Consider the following 19433-nt stretch of genomic DNA (forward strand, 5'->3'; position numbering starts at 1 on the left):
AACGTGTTTTCCAACTTTGACCAGTTGGTGGCGCTAGAGCGTGAGAGTGGCGAGCATGAAACCTGGTGGTGTCAATCAAGGTAGTCTCCTCTATCAGCGTACCAAATTTCATGACCTTATGTCTTACGGTTTGGGCTACAGGTGGAAAAATGTGTGGGCATCAGCGCTCAAAAATCACTTTTCCATTCATTCCTATGGGAAAAAATCGACCGGAAAAACTGGAATAACGGGAGAACGACAAGGCGTATCAAAAAGCTGTATACAAGCCACCATCCTCGCATCAGGACGCACGCGTGAGAGGTGGAACGGCGTCTCTAGCTCCAAATCCCTAGGACAAGATAGGGAGACAAAAGTTGGACTTAAGATAAATAATATGAAACGCACGGATAACAATAGTGTGCTTTGCTTGCAGCAAGCACACTAATAATAAAAAGAAAAAGCCTAGGAATAACAATACAGTGCATTTCCATGCACTGTAACTAGAAAAGCATTTCCTGAAGGAAATACCAGTGCATGGAAAGTCATTGCAAGGATTATGCTAGGGTAGGCTACTTAAAGTGATTACTTAGGTGTTGCTAGGCTAATTAAAGTGGTTATTATTCTATAAAAAGTGGTTACTAGGTTGGTTGCTTGGTAAATCACATTGGTTGCTAGGGAAATCAAATGGGTTGCTAAGGCGGTTGCCAGGGTGTAATTATGGAAGTGGATGCTAGGTTGTTACTAAGTAATTATAGTGGTTGCTTTGCTATAAAAAGTGTTATTTTAAATATAGTTTTAAAAAGTTATTGAAATTGGAGAAATAGAGAGAGTGATAGAGAAAGTGAGAGGAAGTGAAGAAAAAGAAGTGAAAGAAAGTGGGGATGACAAGTGAGCTATCCAGTTCAATGGAAGGACACACAGAGAAAAAGTTTCATTGAAGTTGCTGAAGTCAGTGAGAGAACACCGGCAAAGTGGATTCCATTCTATTTCTTTAAAAGCTAATTATGATGTCACAAAGCCAATGTTAAGTCTATGGCAAAATTAAGTTTAGTTTTTATTCAATATCTCAAAAAGTAAAAGTCTTAGAAATATGAAAAGTAATAGACTGAAAATTTGATGCAAGAGCTATGAGACAAAGTTTGAACCAAGTTCCTACGATAAGCGGTTCAAGTCAAATTAGGGCCTGGAAGAATAATAATAATAAAAATAATAAAAAGAAAAAGCCTAGGAATAACAATACAGTGCATTTCCATGCACTGTAATAAAAAGAAAAAACTAAGTCTATGGCAAAATTAAGTTTAGTTTTTATCTAATATCTCAAAAAGTAAAAGTTGTAGAAATATGAAAAGTAATAGGCCAAAACTTTGATGCAAGAGCTACGTGACAAAGTTTGAACCAAGTTCCTACGATAAGTGGTTCAAGTCAAATTAGGGCCTGGAAGAATAATAATAATAATAAAAAGAAAAAACGAAGGAATATCAATACAGTGCATTTCCATGCACTGTAACTAGAAATGCAATTCCAAGGAATTACCAGTGCATGAAAATGCAAAAATAGATAGATAATGTAATTTAGATATGGTTACTAAAGCCTACCTTACATTGCCAGACTTTGCAAAGATTTGGAAAAGATTTTTGAAAAACTACAGTCTCAGACCCTCTCACATCTAGAGACAATTCATTGAGTTTTTAGTCACAGGCCAGTCTCAGATTAGGATTTTGCAAAGACTGTGGGTCACTATTTACAAGACTGCTGCTAGATTCCTTCAAATTATTTCCATCGTGCAATAGGCTACACGTCATCATTCACAGGAAATCACATGATAGCCTACTCATATCAAAGTAATTTTTTCGCGTTTCTGCAGCATTGTTTGATGTGTGACATCACTAACAGATATAGAGTTGTTCTGTCACGTAGAACAGCCGACTAATAAATTATAAGAAATGAAATAACAAATAATCATAAAGGCTACAGCTGTCGCCTATTTTGCCCCTTCCTGTTTCATGTTCGCGCAAGGTTACTATTGGTTTTTAATGTTCACGTCACTATTTGCATGAGCCACGACTGAAAAGACTTCCGATAATATCAAACATGTTTGATATTGTCGTAACGGCAAAACTAGAAAAAGACTGACTCCGACGGACTTAAAACAGCTAAGATTGGCACCTTACACTAAACGATTTAGATGACGGGAGCGCGCTGCGATTTCAGTACAACTCCCAAGATTTCCGCCCGATTGTGGAAATTTAGTCGCCGACTGTTAAAACAGACCAAAATCGTGCAATGTAAGCCAGCCTTAAGGTGTAGCTAGGGTAAACATGGTGGTTGCATAGTTTACAGAGAGTTGATAGTGTGAAGGTAGACAGTTTAAAGATGAAACATTCCACTACTAACTTAACTAATGATTTCTATTCATGTTAAAATGTTGAATAGCTAACTTAGCTAATGATTTCTAGCAGTTATGCTAAAAATGCTAATTATGCTAACAATGCTAACTTCACTAACAATGCTAACCAGGTTGATTAGCTAACTTAACCGATGATTTCTAGCAGTAATGCTAAACATGCTAACTATGCTAACAATATTAAATTTGCTAACAATGCTAACCAGGTTGATTAGCTAACTTAGTTGATGTTTTTTGCAGCTATGTTAAAAATGCTAACTATGCTAACCATGCTAACTAACTAACTTGCTAGTGAGGACTTTTATTTTGAAACATTTGTTGCTAGGGTATCCATGGTGGCCACTATCAGGAAACAAGAAGTTACTGCAGTATAATCATGTTGGTTGCTATGGAAACGGTCATAAACACTTAATTTTAATGGTTGCTACGTTGGTTGCTAGGTACATGGAGGTTTCATGTAGTTGACTGGAGGCATAGTTGATGATAACTGACAGTTGATAATGTTGATATGGTTACTAAGGTGTAGCTAGGGTAAACATGGTGGTTGCATAGTTTACAGAGAGTTGATGGTGTGAAGGTAGACAGTTTAAAGATGAAACGTTCCAGTTCTAACTTAACTAATGATTTCTTTTCATGTTAAAATGTTGATTAGCTAACTTAGCTAATGATTTCGAGCAGTTGTGCTAAAAATGCTAATTATGTTAGCAATGCTAACTTTACTAACAATGCTAACCAGGTTGATTAGCTAACTTAACCGATGATTTCTAGCAGTAATGCTAAAAATGCTAACTATGCTAACAATGCTAGATTTGCTAACAATGCTAACCAGGTTGATTAGCTAACTTAGTTGATGATTTTTTGCAGTTATGCTATAAATGCTAACTATGCTAACAATGCTAACTATGCTAACTAGCTAACTTGCTAGTGAGGACTTTTATTTTGAAACATTTGTTGCTAGGGTATCCATGGTGGCCACTATCAGGAAACAAGAAGTTACTGCAGTATAATCATGTTGGTTGCTATGGAAACGGTCATAAACACTTAATTTTAATGGTTGCTACGTTGGTTGCTAGGTACATGGAGGTTTCATGTAGTTGACTGGAGGCATAGTTGATGATAACTGACAGTTGGAATGGTTGAACAGTTAAATAGTTGAGTAGTTTCAATGGTCAAATGATTTAATAGTGTATTATTGCAGTGAGGACTTTTATTTTGAAACAGTTGTGGACAGAGGAAACAGTTAACAGGATCTGTAGTCTTAATGAGATTGTATGCTTAAAGCCTGAGACAGAAGGTGCCTCTCATATAGCGTTTACGCGTCCTCTCTCGCTCCTCACTGATCTACATAAAGAATGATGGAGCGGCAACAATGGGATAGTCTAGCCCTTCTTCTATCTTTCTTTATGTAGATCATTGAGGATCGAGGAGCGAGGGAGGACATATAAACGCTGCTTGAGAGGGACCCACAGTAAATACTTTAAAAGTTGTATGTAGATAGTCTAATTAATGTTGATAGACAGAATGTTTAGTGGATGTTGATAGGCAGATTGTTTAATAGATATTGATTGACAGTTTAATGGTGGATGAGTGAATGGTCTGAAGAAGATGAATGGATAGAAGGTTGGATGGAATGTGCCTTATATTCTTGTTAAGAGAGACACTGATACAGCTCTCTGAGAGTAGTTGACACAGGTGTAATCAATTTAACTGGCTAGTCTTAAGAGAGCCAGAGTGTACTCTTAAAGCCTGAGACAGAGTAAATAATTAAAAAGTTGAATGTAGATAGTCTAATTAATGTTGATAGACAGAGAGTTTAATGGATGTTGATAGACAGATTGTTTAATAGATGTTGATAGACAGTTTAATGGGTGGATGAGTGAATGGTCTGAAGAAGATGAATGGATAGAATGTTGAATGGAATGTGCCTTATATTCTTGTAGAATGGAGAGACACAGCTCTCTACTGAGAGTAGTGGATACAGATACAGGTGTAATCAATTTAACTGGCTAGTCTTAAGAGAGCCAGCCTGAGACAGAGTAGATTGTTTAAAAGTTGAATGTAGAACGTCTAATTGATGTTGATAGGCAGACTGTTTAGAATGGGTGGATGAGTGAATGGTTTGAAGAAGATGAATGGATATAAAGTTGGATGGAATTAGGAGGACTTATTTTGATACTGTTGTGCACAGAGGATACAGGGGAACAGAATATGTAGTCTTCAGAGAGATTGCCTGAGAGAAACTGACAGTTGGTGCCCAGGTGGCTGACCAGCTGGAGTAAGATTCTAATTGCTGCCGTGATGTCATAATGAGCAATGTTAAGTCTATGGGGGAAATTGTAATAGTTTTTAACTAATAGTTTAAAAAGTATAAAAGTTACAAAGTTGAAAAATACTTTGCCCACATCGCGTAAGTAAGACCTACGCGACATAGTTTGAATGGAGTTTCTACGTGAAGCGGTTGAAGCTGAATTGCGTGCGTTAGAAGAATAATAAGAAGAAGTTGAAGACTAGGAAGAACAGTACAGTGCATTTTCATGCACTGTAATAATAAGAAGTTGAAGAAGACTAGGAAGAACAGTACAGTGCATTTTCATGCACTGTAATTATAGGCTAGAGAGAGAGAGAGATAGAGAAAGTGAGAGGAAGTGAAGAAAAAAAGAAGTGAAAGAAAGTGGGGATGACAAGTGAGCTATCCAGTTCAATGGAGAGACACACAGAGAAGTTCCATTGAAGTTGCTGAAGTCAGTGAGAGAATACCGGCAAAGTAGATTCCATTCTATTTCTTTAAAAGCCAATTATGATGTCACAAAGCCAATGGCAAAATTAAGTTTAGTTTTATTTAATATCTCAAAAAGTAAAAGTCGTAGAAATATGAAAAGTAATAGACTGAAAATTTGATGCAAGAGTTACGTATCAAAGCTTGAACGAAGTTCCTACGATAAGCGGTTCAAGTCAAATTAGGGCCTGGAAGAATAATAATAACTAGAAAAGCATTTCCTGAAGGAAATACCAGTGCATGGAAAGTCATTGCTAAGATTATGCTAGGACGGTGGAAGTGGTTACTAGGTTGTTACTAAGTAATTATAGTGGTTGCTTTGCTATAAAAAGTGTTATTTAAATGTAGTTTTAAAAAGTTATTGAAATTGGGAGAAATAGAGAGAGTGATAGAGAAAGTGAGAGGAAGTGAAGAAAAATAAGTGAAAGAAAGTGGGAATGACAAGTGAGCTATCCAGTTCAATGGAGAGACACACAGAGAAGAAGTTCAATTCAATTCAATTCAATTCAATTTTATTTATAGAGCGCCAAAATATTACACATGTCTCATGGCAGCGTGTTAAACCTTCAAAGAGAGCCCATGAGCAACAGGGGCAAGGAAAAACTCCCTAGAATTGGAGATTCATATAGGAAGAAACCTCAGACAGATCCACGACTCAAGGGCCCAACCCATCTGCCAAGGGTCAGTTACAGTAGAGTAAAGTCCTTTGTAGTGAGAGGGGTAGACGGGTGTGTGCTCCTCTTGCTCCAGTCTCCTGTAGTCCACCATTAGGTCCTTGGTTTGACCTAGGCTGTTGTCCTGGTACCAAGAGGGGTTAACACACATTCCTGAAAGGCATCAGTGCTTAGTGTTAGAGTCCCAACTGCACAGGGAGGAACTGATGTTCAGGTCTCTTGGTTTCATGATTAAAAACTATGGTGTTAAAAAACGGACCTGTAGTTGATGAAGAGCATCCGTAAGTAGAGCATGATGGACGAGATGACATTGGCAAAGTTTCATGGCGTCGATCACAGTCCCCACATCAACAGTCTATGGGATTCTCATGTCTGCAGTTATTGTAAATCCACATAACGGTGCTTGTGATGTCCATTGCCGCTTCCTCTATGGCAACAGAATGAACATAAACACCACTTTTCATTACCAACAATGTGCTCAAGGAGTATACTAGCTCCTTGTTTAGGATCAGATAAACCATTTTATAAAAGACAACCATGCTTGTCAGCATTGTTGATCTGAATTAAAGTTTTCCTTTCTATGCACGAAGGGTCCATGTTTTGTTAAAGTGGTATCTATTGCACTAGGGAGCGCATGTAGATGTTAACTTACCAAGACTCCCAAGAAAGAAGACTTTAGGTCCTCAGTAGACAAGGCCTTCTAGGAGGCTATTTTGAAGTGTTCATTTCACCACACTAAAGCAGCAGAAAACATTAAGACACTTTAGTGACGTCTAACTGAACAGGTAAAGACGGAGAAAGATGGAGAAATAGACAGATAGACAAGACAGACAGACAGACAGTTAGGGAGAGACACAGATACTAATAACAATTACTATATTCACTTAAAAGGTCATGGGGAAATTGTTGAAGTCAACATAAGGCATCTTAAGCAATTTTCCTAATATTAGTACTTTAAGACCAGGCTTACTCTTTGGGGGTCTCAGCATCATCCCATGTTAAAATAGTCATGTGTTTCAGGGAGTCCTTGTTGAATTTTGGTGCCAGGAGTGGTAATCTCATTGCTGTTTCAGATAACATGGAGAAATAGACAGATAGACAAGACAGACAGACAGACAGTTAGGGAGAGACACAGATACTAATATCAATTACTATTTTCACTTAAAAGGTCATGGGGAAATTGTTGAAGTCAACATAAGGCATCTTAAGCAATTTTCCTACTATTAATACTTTAAGACCAGGCTTACTCTTCGGGGGTTTCAGCATCATCCCATGTTAAAATAGTCATGTGTTTCAGGGAGTCCTTGTTGAAATTTGGTGCCAGGAGTATCCATCAAATTGCTCTTGGAGATAAACAGATGAACATATAGAACAAATAGATGAATAGATAGCTAGACAGACAGATTCTTATATCAGATATAATTCACACACCATGGTAATTACTACTATTAATGTATTTTCCTTCGCTATAATACTAGTGACAATAAACAATAGACTACTTGAACTTGAAAATACTTACCAAATTCTTATGAACCCATTTTTCTTCTAAAGGTCGTTTATTAATTTCCAAAGAAACGATACCTCCCAAGTTTCAGTGGCAGTGTAGTCTAAGGAACTTTGTCAGCATGCAAAACTTGTACAAACCATAACACCTAATTAAACTCAGTTAAGCATTAAAGGCACTCCCATAGTTGCTCCAGGGTGACTAATCCCTGTGTTGGTTTGGATAACGTTAATTGATATCTGGGGAATACAAAGCATAAGTGTTTTTGACATTCTGTCCAAACAGTTATTTTGTTCACATTATGTTAGTATTTCAAGGCCATACGATTCTACATCTTTGCCATCAATTGATAGATTAAACAGTCACATCATATACTATTGTAAAATCATATGTAAATTAAGTTAAAATACAAAACACTGGATCGTGATAACTATAATACGTCTGTAGAACGCCTGAATGGGCACAGTGCCGATGATCAGAGATGAAAATATTATCCAACAGCGTATTCTTCTCTGTGGTAGAAGTAGTAATGAGATTTGTGAAAGCTCTTGACTGAAACAGCTCAAAGATTGGTTTCCTTCCTGTGGCCAATAGGTCCTCATTAAAATCCCCACAAACAATAACTGGGCCGTCTGCAATGACCTGTAAAGACTCCAACAGGTGACGGAGATTGGTCAAAAATAGATTTATGTTGTAATCAGGTGATCTGTAAATCACTGCAATCAGAACATGAACTGGAGCCACAACCTTCACTACCAGGAATTCGAGGTCAGTAACACCCTGAATGTATGGCACTTGATGAGCCTGAACATGGTTTTTAAGAAACACAGCAACTCCCCCACCATTCTTCTGGGCTAGATGAGAAAGCGTAGAGTATGAAACATGCCTGTTGCGGTTATACATGTGATAATTCTCCAGCTGCAGAGTGTCTGGGACAAAGTTGCCAAATAGGTGTGTTTCAGTGAAACACAAAATATCTGCAAGACACATTTCATGATGTTTCTTGATATCTTCCATATGGGCTGACAGTCCCTCTGTGTTGTGGTGAATCAGTGTTAGCCGTGATGATGAACCAAGTGAGTTGAGATGGTGAAGGAGGGGCATAGAATTTTCCACTTGTGCTTTTGGCATACTTTCCAACGCAGTTGCTACTTCAGGATCAGCATATATTTTGCCTTCATCAAAATCAAGTATGTGCAGTCCACGCAGTGAGGTAGTTCTACTGAGACCAACATATGCCATGCCTGGTTCAAAAATCCGCTTCAATGAAACCACTATAGACACTGTTGACATCCCTTGGCATTTATGTATGGTAACCCCATAACAAAGTGTCATCGGGAACATGTGGCGAACCACTCCTTTTTTACTCAGAGGTTCCTCGATTCTGTCAATATATGTCAAGTTATCCGACACTCCTGGAGGCTGGTTGCGATGTCTCTGCCCTGCACTGGGATTGTCTAGCTCAATACCGAGTAGCTTTACAAATGTTTTGCCAGCTTGGCCATCATAGACAATTTTAGCGATCTTTCCAAAAGAGCCATTCACCAGTCCATCTTCTACATCAATGTTTCGGATTAGCATCACACGAGCACCTTCAGCAAGTTGTAATCTATCTGGTAGATCACCTTTACAACCTTCAAAAGGTGCACTCTGCCTTTCCATCCGACCAGTTTGAAGATCTTTTTTATAGTCATGAGCATCTACATTGACCAGTTCAGAGTACAGAGCAGATATGGTGTCAGCATTGTGCTGGTTTACCTCTTTATTTGTGGCAAAAACATGTAGGATGTCTTTAGGACAGTCCTGAGCTTGAGTTAAGGCTTGGGCAAGTAGAGCTTTGTCCGCATCAGATAATGCCTCTCCTTTGCGTTTCACTCTGACCCTGTTCAGCAGCTCAGCAAATGGTAGATCATCTTTTTGGCGCATAATTTCTGTCAGTGTAACTACTTGGAACTGGTCCTTCCAGAAATCCAAAACGTGACTCTCAAACACACAGAGAGGTTTGGCTTTACCCGGTGGTGGTAATTGGTAGTAATCGCCTAGGACTAGCAGAGAGAGGCCCCCAAAAGGTTTCTTACTGCCTTTGATTTCTTGCAACCTCCAATTGACATAGGCAAAAAGTTGTTTGGATATCATGGACACTTCGTCAATAATCAAAATCTCAGCATTGGACAAGGTTGCCCTCACTTCATCCAGACGGTTCCCAAAACACTGGTAAGGTGGTTTAAGGCTTCTTGGCAGTTTCAGTACAGAGTGCAGTGTCTTGCCTGCTATATTAAAGGCTGCTGTGCCAGTAAATGCTGTGAGAAGCACAGTGGGCATAGACATGTCTCTTTCCTCTGTAATACGGGGTAACTTCCGAAGTATCTTTGATGCCTCTGCGTAGATGCATTTGATGAGGTGTGACTTGCCTGTGCCAGCTCCACCAGTGACAAAGTAAAAAAACTGATCAGCACTCTGTCCCCACACACGTCTTAAGCACCACTTGCGCACCGCGTAGAACACTGAAGCCTGCTTTTGATTTAAATTCTGATACATTTGTCGCACAACATTGGGGTCTATTTTAGGAGCCTCAAACATTGGCATAGTACTTCCTCCCCTTGTGGGACTCCGACAAAAATCTGGGACATCATCTTGTTCATTGATTTGATCTGGACTTATTTCCTCACGCTCCAAATTGCACTCCAGCCTAAGAAGCTCCGTCTCAGGCGCTAGTGTTGTCCAAGCATCTTCCATTGGACCATTTTCTTCCAAGCTCTCAATAGCTTTCTCTATAGCATCATTATTCTTTTCAAACTGCGACCTGTTCTCTTTGACAACAGAAAACACTCTCTGAAGATGGTCTCTTCCAGGAAGCTGTACAGAACCAGATGAATAAAATGACTCATAGGTTGGGTAGCCTGTGGGTTTCAATTGTGAATCTGAACGATAAGGGAGGTAAAGTTTGAGTAATGTGCCATAGAATTTCTCTGGAGCCGTTTTCTCTGAGAACCTGGCATACCTGATAACGGCAGGCTTTCCCTTAGTTCGCTTCTGAATGAAGCCCATTTCATTTTGAAGTGGTAAAACTTTGCTGCTTTCTTTCTGTCTCCCATACACCATTCTGTAGGTGGAAGCAAACTCTGCCATGGGCATTGTCTCAAAGTCAGGTGTATCAGGTCTGTTTTTGTATTTGTCTGCCATTCCAGACATCCAAACATTCTCTGAGTCAGGAATACGGTCATTCAAGTACCGTAAAGGGAGGCTCATCTTCAAAGCGTTATCGTCAGTGGGTATGAAGATCACATTTCGTGAACAAGACCTCAGTTTCAAGCTACAAACTCTAGCAACTGCCTCTTGAACACTGACCTCTCTATTTTTGGAATAGGCCTGCATGATTTGTTTCATTTCCTCACAATCTGACGTACTGGATTGAGAAGTGTCCTTCACAACGCTTTTCAGATAGTCACTCATCTCGTGTTCGGCTTTGGAAATATATGACAAGATGTACATTATACAGGAATAAGGATTCAAGATGAACTGAATGTCCATGTTTGCATTCCAGGCCCTTAACAAATGTTCATTATAGCCATTTATCCAGCAGTCCTTTGGTTGCCGTTTCATAACCAAGACACTGGATGTGGTTAAGAAACTGACACAGTCGAGATATTCCTCATAGCTTAATTTGCATTGCTCAAGTAGCTGGGGGATGCTTTCAAATGATGCTGTTGGATTATTGAGCAATTCCCATAAAGGCTTCAATTTGTTTTTGGCCTCTTCAGGACTCATGCAGGAACGATCATCATCTGATTCATCTTCAGACTCATCCACAACCTCTGCTGGCATTGGTCGCGTTATAAAGGTTTCCTCTACAGGCTGTTTAGGAAATCCGAATCGACAGTGCTTACCCCCCTTCTTACAGGACTTAGAGTGGCCTTTACTGTGGGTTTGCACCTCATTAACAATCTTGAATAGCTCAGGATCTGTGTTTGGGTCTGGTAGCTGGCATGTTATGTACTTATCCACAAACTCGCACACTTTCTCATCTGGGTCCTCCTCAAATACAGGTGCATTCTTACACCAAACCAACATATGTATATGTGGCGAACCTCTAGCTTGATACTCCACTCGATAGAAGTAGTCTATTACCTCACCAATGGGCTGTGCTGGTGACAGGATTAAGTGTCTTAGCAGTGCATCGACGCGCTTGTCAAACATGCGCATGGTGGTGACGGGGTTACTACGCAAAATCTCACATTTTGAAGCCCAGTCCAATTCAGAGAAGTCAACGTGCTCGCCTTGTTGTGTCTTTATTGCTTGTATGACCTCTGGCCATCTCATTTCTGCAGCACTAAATGTGCAGAAAAAAGTTGGAGTGCCCAGCTGCCGAAGCATTGCAAATAGGTCTCTAAGGGTTTTTTCCCAATAGGCAGGGGTTCCTCGCAAAGGTTGCATGAATCGTGTGGCATCTTTGTTGTTTATCAGTTTCTCTACTTCTCGTTTGTCCTGTAGCATTCTCGCCGTGATTCTACGACCATCTCTAGTCAGAGGCTTCCCTTTACGCAATTGAATGGACATACTAGACCTTGCTAAATACATTTCTGTGACAAACTGTGCAAAGAAAATGTAAGTAGAATCAAGAGCAAAACGATTGTCAACAGAGAAGAGACGTGCATTGAAATATCTGCTTGGCGATAATTTCCTGAGCCTCTGTTCGTCAAAAGTGTTTGTTCCCGTAGGGAGCTGCACAGGAAAAGCCATGGCCTCTAATTTGGGAACTTTGAAGAAACTTACTGGTTTGTTTCCTTCAGCTGGAGCCACAGTGAATACACCCTCGCCAAAAGTTAACATTTCCTGCGCAATATCACATGGCTGTAAGCAAGAATCTATTGAACATCCACCACTTTGCGGTCTAGTTTCCTGTTCAGAGTCAACGGAATCCTGTGCCTGGTTTGCCTCATGGTTTGTCTCACTGTGAGAAACATTTGTCTGTGAATGTCCTTCTACAGTTTCAGACAATTCACACTCATCCCACATATCAGTCTCCATTAGGTCAACCGCTTGTTCAATATCAGCACTGAGGTCATCATTGACGTCACTCTCATTTCCCAAGCTGTCAATTTCATCCTCAATAGCTGCAACATCATCCATTATAGTTATGTCCCTATACTCTGGATGAATCTCTTTAAGTTTTGATAAAGCTCTTCGTACGTTGTTCATATCAACAGTTTGGAACTGGTAGTGGCCTGTATAGTTTATTCTTCTTTTCAACTTTACTTTCAAAAGCTGAGACTGACTGCTGGGCCTAGGCAAAGCATTGACCGTTGCTTCAACCTCTGAAGGTACACATACAACTCCACCATGTATTAATTTCTGCTGGCCTTTGGGAAGACTGATTATCTTTGCAAACGGTATGCATCGTGCTATAATGTGCCTTTCAAGTATATTCAGATCACTGAGCTCTGGGGGAATTGGCGAAAGTTCTAGCATGTTAGTCACAGCAATGGGCGGCATTTTTCCAATCATTACATTTTCATGACAGCTATGACAAATCCACTCTGTTGTCTCTTCAGGGGCACAACATTGTCCAAGCACATCACATGCATCCCCGCATGTGTGTACATATGTACCAGTTAAACATCGGCCTACCATGGCAAGGTTCTTTTTATACCTTTCGCGATTGCACTTTTTTACTTGCTTGAAAAACAAAGCTCTGTGACAGACTGTGCAGACATAAGTAGGCCCATTCTGTATCGCCATTCGAAAGGATTCAATGGCTTCCTGCAAAAGGGTATCTTCAGGAGGTGTTGGCAGTTGTTCAATCTCTGACAATGATTGTAGGAACCTGGCATGACGATACTTGTGCTGTATTCGCAAAGCACACCGCATTTTATGAAGCTTAGTTTTCTGTAGAAACCGATAGTGTCTGAAACATGGGTCATTTCGATATTTCTCATTAAAAGCTTGTCTTGTTTTTTTACTGTACAAGGGGTTGGATGCATAACGAGATCTCATAGCTGACTTCTTCATGGACCGAAATTCCGCATCATGGCAATAACGCTGGTTCATGTATTGCTTTCGCTTAGATTTAAATTCTGCATTATTCGAGTAACAATAGTTTAAATACTGCTTGTGCTTTAATCTGAATGCTGCATCATGGTAATAACGGTACTTTATGTATTGTTTTTGCTTCAATTGAAATGCGGCATCACTGGAATAACGTTTCTTTATGTATTGTTTTCGCTTCAATTGAAATGCGGCATCACTGGAATAACGTTTGTTCATGTATTGTTTTTGCTTCAATTGAAATGCGGCATCACTGGAATAGCGCTTCTTTATGTATTGTTTATGCTTCAATTGAAATGCGGCATCACTGGAATATCGTTTCTTTATGTATTCTTTTTGCTTCAATTGAAATGCTGCATCATTGGAATAATGGCTGGTGACATAGGATTTTTGACTAGATTTAAATTTAGGATCTTTTCTGTAACGATCTCTTACTTGTGTTTGCTTATAGACTTTGTATTGACTACAGTTTGCATACTTCTTTCTCTCATAGTCCAATTTTTTGTCCCTTTTGCTTTTGTAATACATTCGCTGATATACTCTTTGCTTTTCTTTCTTTTGAGCATTTACATGACCTATGGTACATTTAGATTGTGAGATCATTGGGCTACACAAAGCAGCTGGTGCTAGAGACACTCCTGTCTGAACTGGCTGCACACTGTCAACAAGGGAGTTTGGCTGTTCGTTATGGCTTTTAGATGTGAATGACACTGGCATAAGCTCATAAACCCACCCATCAGCTGATTCAAGCAGAGACCAGAAAACAAGCAGTCGATCAATCATATTGCTCAAACTGGTAAAGGTTATCATCACAGCAGTACCATGCTCGGTTGGGACGCCATTAGCCGTACGAGAATGTGGATCGAAAAATCCATATCTTTCTGCATTGTCTTTAAACAAAGCAATTGTTAGGCTGCCTACAGTTAACAATGCAAGATTTACATCACTTGACAAACAGTGTAACCTTTCAGAGAGTTTTACCATATCTCCACCGTCAGGACCCTCTTGTCTCAGATAACCATACCGTGACGGGAACTTCTCAACATGATACATCTGCCCATGGATATCAACACTATCTGGTAACTCATCTAATGCCAAATGAGCTGGTGCAATCCTGCCTCCACTGCTCAATCTTTCCTGTGTATTACTATACATCAAGTTACCTTTTTGCAAGATGTAGTCAAGATCATTACTGTTCAGCACAATTTGATCATGAAGGGCAGCAAGAAATGCCAGAGAGTTACAAGTACACTGTTTGTTGCTGTTTATACCATACCTTGCATCATTTTGACTATGCGATGCTCTCAGACAGCTAATGCCATTTTGGCTACGTTCCATTTCTATGACAGTTGCAGAAGATAGATCATTTACCTGCATTTGTGTCTCACTCCACTCATTCTGGGCAAATGATGGCTGACCTTGTGTTCCTACTTCGGACAGGTCCAACTTCTGCCAGCGTCTTTTCTGAGCCTCAGAGCGCTTCCCCTTGCGTCCCATGATGTAAAAGCTGTTACTCAGAGGGTCAACTCAAATAATTCAAAAAGATTCTTCAGGCACTTCAGAAAGACAACTCATAGACACTTCAGAAAGAAACTTTTAGACCTGTCTTTCAGAGTCAGACAGACAACTCATAAAACTTTGTTGTTCAGAAAAGTTCCCTTTCTCAGCGGGGTGTAGCTCAATAACAGAACCTTTTAGACCTGTCTTTCAGAGTCAGACAGACAACTCATAAAACCTTTAGACCTGTCTTTCAGAGTCAGACAGACAACTCATAAAACCTTTGGACCTGTCTTTCAGAGTCAGACAGACAACTCATAAAACCTTTGGACCTGTCTTTCAGAGTCAGACAGACAACTCATAAAACCTTTGGACCTGTCTTTCAGAGTCAGACAGACAACTCATAAAGCCTTTAGATGTCTTACCTGGCGAATCAAATCTGCACCAACTGGTCTGGAAAAAGATAAAAGATAAGACAAGATAAAAGAAAGAGTTACAAACAAGCACTGCTACATGTACCCAGCAATGCAAATAATGTTAAGTGTATGAACTTGACACTTTGCCCGTCAGTGTGAAACTTCCCGTTTATTAGGAACACTGAGCTGTAGTGCCAGCAATAAATCCTATTCTCGTGAAGAATAAGTATTAGTTAAAACCATTTTTAAAAGTAGCCTATTTGTTGTAGATGAAACGAATGAAATACGTGGCAGTATAATCTAATATAATAACTGGCCTAATTCAATTAACGCCAACAAGTGAACAGATCATCTGTAACGTTAGTCTTGTAACATATCCAAGGTATTCATTGCCCGTGTGGCTAGTGAGGCATTACTCGACTGCACAGTGAGGTCGAAACGTTAACGTAAGCTTTTACTGTAGCATGGTTGAACACCCAGCTGTAGCTAGGACAAGCCTACCTTTCATGAAGATAGAGCAGGTACGCTAATCATGACTTGATGGTAAAAACGAAGCTGAGAATCCACTTCCCGATCATGTAAATTGTTGACATTGCACATTGAAGTCGGAACGTTAACGTCAGCTAGGACAAGCCTACATTTCATGAAGATATCAGCCTAGCTGCTACCCATCACGCTAACGCTAACCACGAAGCTGAGAATTCACTTCCCGAGCAAGTAAATTGTTAACGTTACAATCATTGGTATCCAGGTAATGTACTTACAAGCTAGTCAGCGAAACCGTACCTGCTAGTCATTTTAAGACAAATTAAGTCAGAGACGACGCTAGAAATTTTTCTGCTGCTAGCTCAGGAAGTCCAAAGCTAGCTAGTAAAACTACTAGCTCATGTTACTTTAAAATAAGATCGCTAACACCCAGCTACAGACAATTTCTAAACGTATATAAGGAACATTTTATGAAATTTAAGAAAACAATTTTACGGAACTGTATTATGAACGCTAACATTCAATGGCGAAACTTACCTTAAGTGCGAGCTGGAGGTGAGAGTGTCACGTAGAGCTCTGAGTGAAGAAAATCGGCGAGGCGTGTGAGTATGAGTGTGGTGTACCCAAAACGCACGCACACCTGAACAGCTGTGGCGTAGTCGCAACATTGTTACCAGATATAGCCTAGTTTAATAGGGCAATTATAGTGGTTGCTAGTAGTGTTAATATAAATATAATATAGTTTAAAAGATTATTGAAATTAAAAGAGAGAGAGATAGCGAAAGTGAGAGGAAGTGAAGAAAAAGAAGTGAAAGAAAGGGGATGACAAGTGAGCTATCCAGTTCAATGGAGAGACACACAGAGAAGAAATTCCATTGAAGTTTCATTTAAATATAGTTTAAAAGATTATTGGAATTTGGAGTAGGCCTAGTAGAGAGAGCGATAGAGAAAGTGAGAGGAAGAGAAGAAAAAGAAGTGAAAGAAATTGGGGATGACAAGTGAGCTATCCAGTTCAATGGAGAGACACACAGAGAAGAAATTCCATTGAAGTTTCATTTAAATATAGTTTAAAAGATTATTGGAATTTGGAGTAGGCCTAGTAGAGAGAGCGATAGAGAAAGTGAGAGGAAGTGAAGAAAAAGAAGTGAAAGAAAGTGGGGATGACAAGTGAGCTATAGGCTACAGTTCAATGGAGAGACACACAGAGAAGAAGTTCCATTGAAGTTGCTGAAGTCAGTGAGAGAACACCGGCAAAGTGGATTCCATTCTATTTCTTTAAAAGCTAATTATGATGTCACAAAGCCAATGTTAAGTCTATGGCAAAATTAAGTTTAGTTTTTATTCAATATCTCAAAAAGTAAAAGTCGTAGAAATATGAAAAGTAATAGACTGAAAATTTGATGCAAGAGCTATGTGACAAAGTTTGAACCAAGTTCCTACGATAAGCGGTTCGAGGCAAATTAGGGCCTGGAAGAATAATAATAATAAAAACTAGAAAAGCATTTCCTGAAGGAAATACCAGTGCATGGAAAGTCATTGCAAGGATTATGCTAGGGTACTTAAAGTGATTACTAAGGTGTTGCTAGGCTAAATAAAGTGGTTACTATTCTATATAAAGTGGCTACTAGGTTGGTTGCTAGGGAAATCACATTGGTTGCTAGGGAAATCACATTGGTTGCTAAGGTGGTTGCCAGGGTGTCATTATGGAAGTGGTTGCTAGGTTATTACTAAGTAATTATAGTGGTTGCTTTGCTATAAAAAGTGTTATTTTAAATATAGTTTTGAAAAGTTATTGAAATTGGGAGAAATAGAGAGAGTGATAGAGAAAGTGAGAGGAAGTGAAGAAAAAGAAGTGAAAGAAAGTGCGGATGACAAGTGAGCTATCCAGTTCAATGGAGAGACACACAGAGAAGAAGTTCCATTGAAGTTGCTGAAGTCAGTGAGAGAACACTGGCAAAGTTGATTCCATTCTATTTCTTTAAAAGCTAATTATGATGTCACAAAGCCAATGTAAAGTCTATGGCAAAATAAAGTTTAGTTTTTATTTAATATCTCAAAAAGTAAAAGTCATAGAAATATGAAAAGTAATAGACTGAAAATTTGATGCAAGAGCTACGTGACAAAGTTTGAACCAAGTTCCTACGATAAGCGGTTAGAGTCAAATTAGGGCCTGGAAGAATAATAATAATAAAAATAATAAAAAGAACTAGAAATGCAATTCCAAGGAATTACCAGTGCATGAAAATGCAAAAATAGATAGATAATGTAGATATGGTTACTAAGGTGTAGCTAGGGTAAACATGGTGGTTGCATAGTTTACAGAGAGTTGATAGTGTGAAGGTAGACAGTTTAAAGATGAAACGTTCCAGTTCTAACTTAACTAATGATTTCTATTCATGTTAAAATGTTGATTAGCTAACTTAGCTAATGATTTCTAGCAGTTACGCTAAAAATGCTTACTATGCTAGCAATGCTAACAATGCTAACCAGGTTGATTAGCTAACTTAACCGATGATTTCTAGCAGTAATGTTAAAAATGCTAACTATGTTAACAATGCTAAATTTGCTAACAATGCTAACCAGGTTGATTATCTAACTTAGTTGATGATTTTTTGCAGTTATGCTAAAAATGCTAACTATGCTAACAATGCTAACTATGCTAACCATGATAACTAGCTAACTTGCTAGTGAGGACTTTTATTTTGAAACATTTGTTGCTAGGGTATCCATGGTGGCCACTATCAGGAAACAAGAAGTTACTGCAGTATAATCATGTTGGTTGCTATGGAAACGGTCATAAACACGTTTTAATGGTTGCTATGTTGGTTGCTAGGTACATGGAGGTTTCATGTAGTTGACTGGAGGCATAGTGGATGATAACTGACAGTTGGAATGGTTGAACAGTTCAATAGTTGAGTAGTTTCAATGGTTAAATGATTTAATAGTGTATTATTGCAGTGAGGACCTTTATTTTGAAACAGTTGTGGACAGAGGAAGTAGTGAAACAGGATCTGTAGTCTTAATGAGATTGTATGCTTAAAGCCTGAGACAGAAGGTGCTTCTCATAGCGTTTACGCGTCCTCTCTCGCTCCTCACTGATCTACATAAAGAATGATGGAGCGGCAACAATGGGATAGTCTAGCCCTTCTTCTATCTTTCTTTATGTAGATCATTGAGGATCGAGGAGCGAGGGAGGACATATAAACGCTGCTTGAGAGGGACCCACAGTAAATACAGTACTTTAAAAGTTGTATGTAGATAGTCTAATTAATGTTGATAGATAGAATGTTTAATGGATGTTGATAGGCAGATTGTTTAATAGATATTGATTGACAGTTTAATGGGTGGATGAGTGAATGGTCTGAAGAAGATGAATGGATAGAAGGTTGGATGGAATGTGCCTTATATTCTTGTTAAGAGAGACACTGATACAGCTCTCTGAGAGTAGTTGACACAGGTGTAATCAATTTAACTGGCTAGTCTTAAGAGAGCCAGAGTATCTTAAAGCCTGAGACAGAGTAAATAATTTAAAAGTTGAATGTAGATAGTCTAATTAATGTTGATAGACAGAGAGTTTAATGGATGTTGATAGACAGATTGTTTAATAGATGTTGATAGACAGTTTAATGGGTGGATGAGTGAATGGTCTGAA

The 19433-nt window shown here is 39.1% G+C and overlaps 2 protein-coding genes across 4 annotated transcripts in view; one reads left to right on the forward strand and one right to left on the reverse strand.

The window, feature by feature from the left end:
* The window catches only part of LOC134060137 (low affinity immunoglobulin gamma Fc region receptor II-like), a 49436-nt gene that overhangs the window by 13007 nt on the left and 16996 nt on the right, over nucleotides 1–19433 (forward strand). The window lies entirely within an intron of this gene.
* LOC134060407 (ATP-dependent DNA helicase PIF1-like) lies at nucleotides 5688–14892 on the reverse strand. 3 transcript variants are annotated; one of them, XR_009935182.1, is made up of 6 exons: nucleotides 14754–14892; nucleotides 7081–7576; nucleotides 6804–6897; nucleotides 6486–6568; nucleotides 6093–6260; nucleotides 5688–5986 (listed from the first exon to the last, which is right to left on the reverse strand). XR_009935182.1 is itself a non-coding variant. In XM_062517108.1 (6 exons), the coding sequence occupies exon 1, from the start codon at nucleotides 9921–9923 to the stop codon at nucleotides 7734–7736; it is 2190 nt and encodes a 729-aa protein (XP_062373092.1). In that variant the 5' UTR covers nucleotides 9924–10020; the 3' UTR covers nucleotides 5688–5986; nucleotides 6093–6260; nucleotides 6486–6568; nucleotides 6804–6897; nucleotides 7081–7176; nucleotides 7353–7733. The 3 variants fall into 3 exon arrangements, 2 of the variants coding, with proteins under 2 accessions (XP_062373092.1, XP_062373091.1); XM_062517108.1 differs by lacking the exon at nucleotides 14754–14892 and having other exon boundaries at nucleotides 7081–7176; nucleotides 7353–10020; XM_062517107.1 differs by lacking the exon at nucleotides 14754–14892 and having other exon boundaries at nucleotides 7081–10020.

The sequence above is a fragment of the Sardina pilchardus genome, chromosome 16, assembly GCF_963854185.1.
Source record: "Sardina pilchardus chromosome 16, fSarPil1.1, whole genome shotgun sequence".
Taxonomy (NCBI): domain Eukaryota; kingdom Metazoa; phylum Chordata; class Actinopteri; order Clupeiformes; family Clupeidae; genus Sardina; species Sardina pilchardus.

What these genes read in the sequence shown, in the direction of transcription:
- LOC134060407 (XM_062517108.1), bottom strand. Translation starts at nt 9,923, where the DNA reads ATGCCAATGTTTGAGGCTCCTAAAATAGACCCCAATGTTGTGCGACAA.